Raw genomic sequence first — 2,279 nt, 5'->3', positions numbered from 1 at the left:
TATATCATACCCACCATAAAACCTTGAATAGAAGCCAAGGGTTTTTTTTTTCTTGCAAACTTTGGTTGGGCTTCCTTTTGAGATGGGCTTTCGAGGCTGCTATTGTGAAGTAAAGAGGGGGGTTCTTTTCTAAATGAATGCTGTAAATTTTTGGAATTACTATTATAAAACAATAAATAGGGCCACTGTAACATTAGTCTGTATCATGAAGTGTATAACCGCCTTTAAAAAAAAACTAAGCATGTTTTTTATTTATTTTGTTTCTTTGAAATCCATGTAGAGTGTATGTACTGTATTTTCGAGGCTAACTTTTGCAAACTGAAGAGGGTGGGGGTGCTTAAATTAGAGATGGGCTTCTCAAGATTAAGCCCATTGGGCTTCTATTCAAGGTGTTATTGTATATGGGAAAATCACAAATGTTTGTCACACAAAATTGGATAGTGTATATAAGCTTTTCTCTGTTTATTTTATAGTGATATAACCGAAAGGTCCACTGATTAATCTCAGATAAGAAAGTATAATACATACTCCAAGTATTGAAATACACGCCATCGTGTTGGGATTCAATATTTCGACATTAATAATGGTGATATTGTAACCATATTACACTAAAAATGTTGATAATTATTAAACAGATTGCTTGACTTTCTTCCTATGTAGAACATTAAGAAATTTGAATTTTGGAGTAGTAATGACCTTACTAATGACAATACATGTTGTGGTTTTTAGGATGTCGACCCCAGCTTGGTGGATCATTTTGATTATGTCATGAGGCCAGCCAAGGACAGGGAATCCTTAAAAAAGAAACACAAAAAGTCCAAACATGTTAAAGGAAAAGAGAAAAAGGTTGGCAAAAATTCCTTCTTTTTTAGATTATAATTGTCAACTGCATATATTGTGTCTTTGGTGGCGCCAGGATTTTGCCAACAGAAGTACGATGTCCAGAATGTAAGTGTAAGTAGGTCAGGCCGTCAATTTAAAGATTTGAAAGGCTTAATTAATTGTAAAGTCTACGAATTACATAAGATTTATTTTTTCAACCAATAAGTTGGATATATTTTCTCCCTGACAGGGCCTAGCTGGGCCACCCCTGGTGCCACATAATCTGTATGCAGTTGTGTATTTAGGGCATACTTGGGAACACACAACCACAAAAAGCTCACTCCATCCAATCGTCTGTCATTGAAAAAAAATCACACTCAAGTGGTTAAAAATCTTTTGATATCACTGTATTTTGTGAGCTAAGTATATTGCCCCCTCACTTAATCATCAATACATTTTGTGTTTGATTATGGTTAATGGTTTCTGATGTGTCATTGATAGGTGAAAGACAAAAAAAGGAAGCTCAGTCAGAAGGAAGCGAAGGATGAAAAGATGAAGCAGAAAAATGAAGTTCGGAAGCAGTGCTATGGACCAAGCTGTACTCAAGTTGCGAGACCGGATAGCAAGTACTGCAGCGAGGAGTGCGGCCTCAAACTGGCTACTAAGTATGAACCATTTTACACAAAATTTAAACTTCTTGTATAGCAAAAACTTTAATTATGAGGAATGTGGAAAATATTGTGAAGAATGTATTAATGAGAATTGGTAAATGCTTTGTACTTTTAAGGAAGAAATTAAAGATGGAATTTAAAAAAAATGTGTACCATGATTTTTATGCTGGTTAAAATTAATAAAAAAGTGTTTCAATCATTTTACGCTCTGAAGTTATGGGTGCACATTTTTTAAATACATTAATTTCTGTGTTCATGTTGATAATTTTTATATTACTTTAAACAGAAGTAGGTATTTTTTAAAGGAATTATTATTGTCAATCTGACTTTAATAAAATAGAGCATTGTATGAATTTCAGCAGACATGGAAAAAAAACATGTGGTTTCTCTGATGATTACATGTATTTTAAAACCTTGTCTAATTTCCAAAATGGAAAGAATATCTGAGACAACCATGCAATACTAGACCTAGTCAAGTCAGTCTAACCTAGTCTAGCCAATCTAGCCTAGTCTAACCAAACATAATACACCTTAAAGGATTATCCTCTAATTTATTTCAATGCTTTTTTCATTTGTATAGTCGTGTTTTTGAATTCTTGCCTCAGCGCATTAAACAATGGCAGCAGAGTCCGTGCATTGCAGAGGAAAAGAATAAGCGAGAACTGGAAGTAGTACGAACCAACATGGAGAATGCAAAGAAGAATATCGCAGACCTTGATAATCAAATAGTTCAACTTAAGAGGATCATAGAAAAAGCAAAACGTTGCAGTGTCGCCCAGGAACAAG

General features: G+C 34.3%; 1 protein-coding gene across 1 annotated transcript; it reads left to right on the top strand.

Moving 5' to 3' along the window:
• Positions 1–729: 729 nt before the first annotated feature.
• On the top strand, positions 730–2,248 carry LOC117117506 (CXXC-type zinc finger protein 1-like; the record flags this gene model as incomplete). Its single annotated transcript, XM_033261813.1, has 3 exons — positions 730–846; positions 1,324–1,487; positions 2,074–2,248. Coding segments are annotated over 3 exons (456 nt in total), but the record flags the coding sequence as incomplete, so codon positions are not given.
• Positions 2,249–2,279: the final 31 nt, after the last annotated feature.

The sequence above is a fragment of the Anneissia japonica genome, unplaced genomic scaffold (genome assembly GCF_011630105.1).
Source record: "Anneissia japonica isolate Jap-2015-1 unplaced genomic scaffold, ASM1163010v1 scaffold125762_len4073_cov170, whole genome shotgun sequence".
Classification (NCBI taxonomy): domain Eukaryota; kingdom Metazoa; phylum Echinodermata; class Crinoidea; order Comatulida; family Comatulidae; genus Anneissia; species Anneissia japonica.
This window is presented reverse-complemented; position numbering and strand designations above follow the sequence as displayed.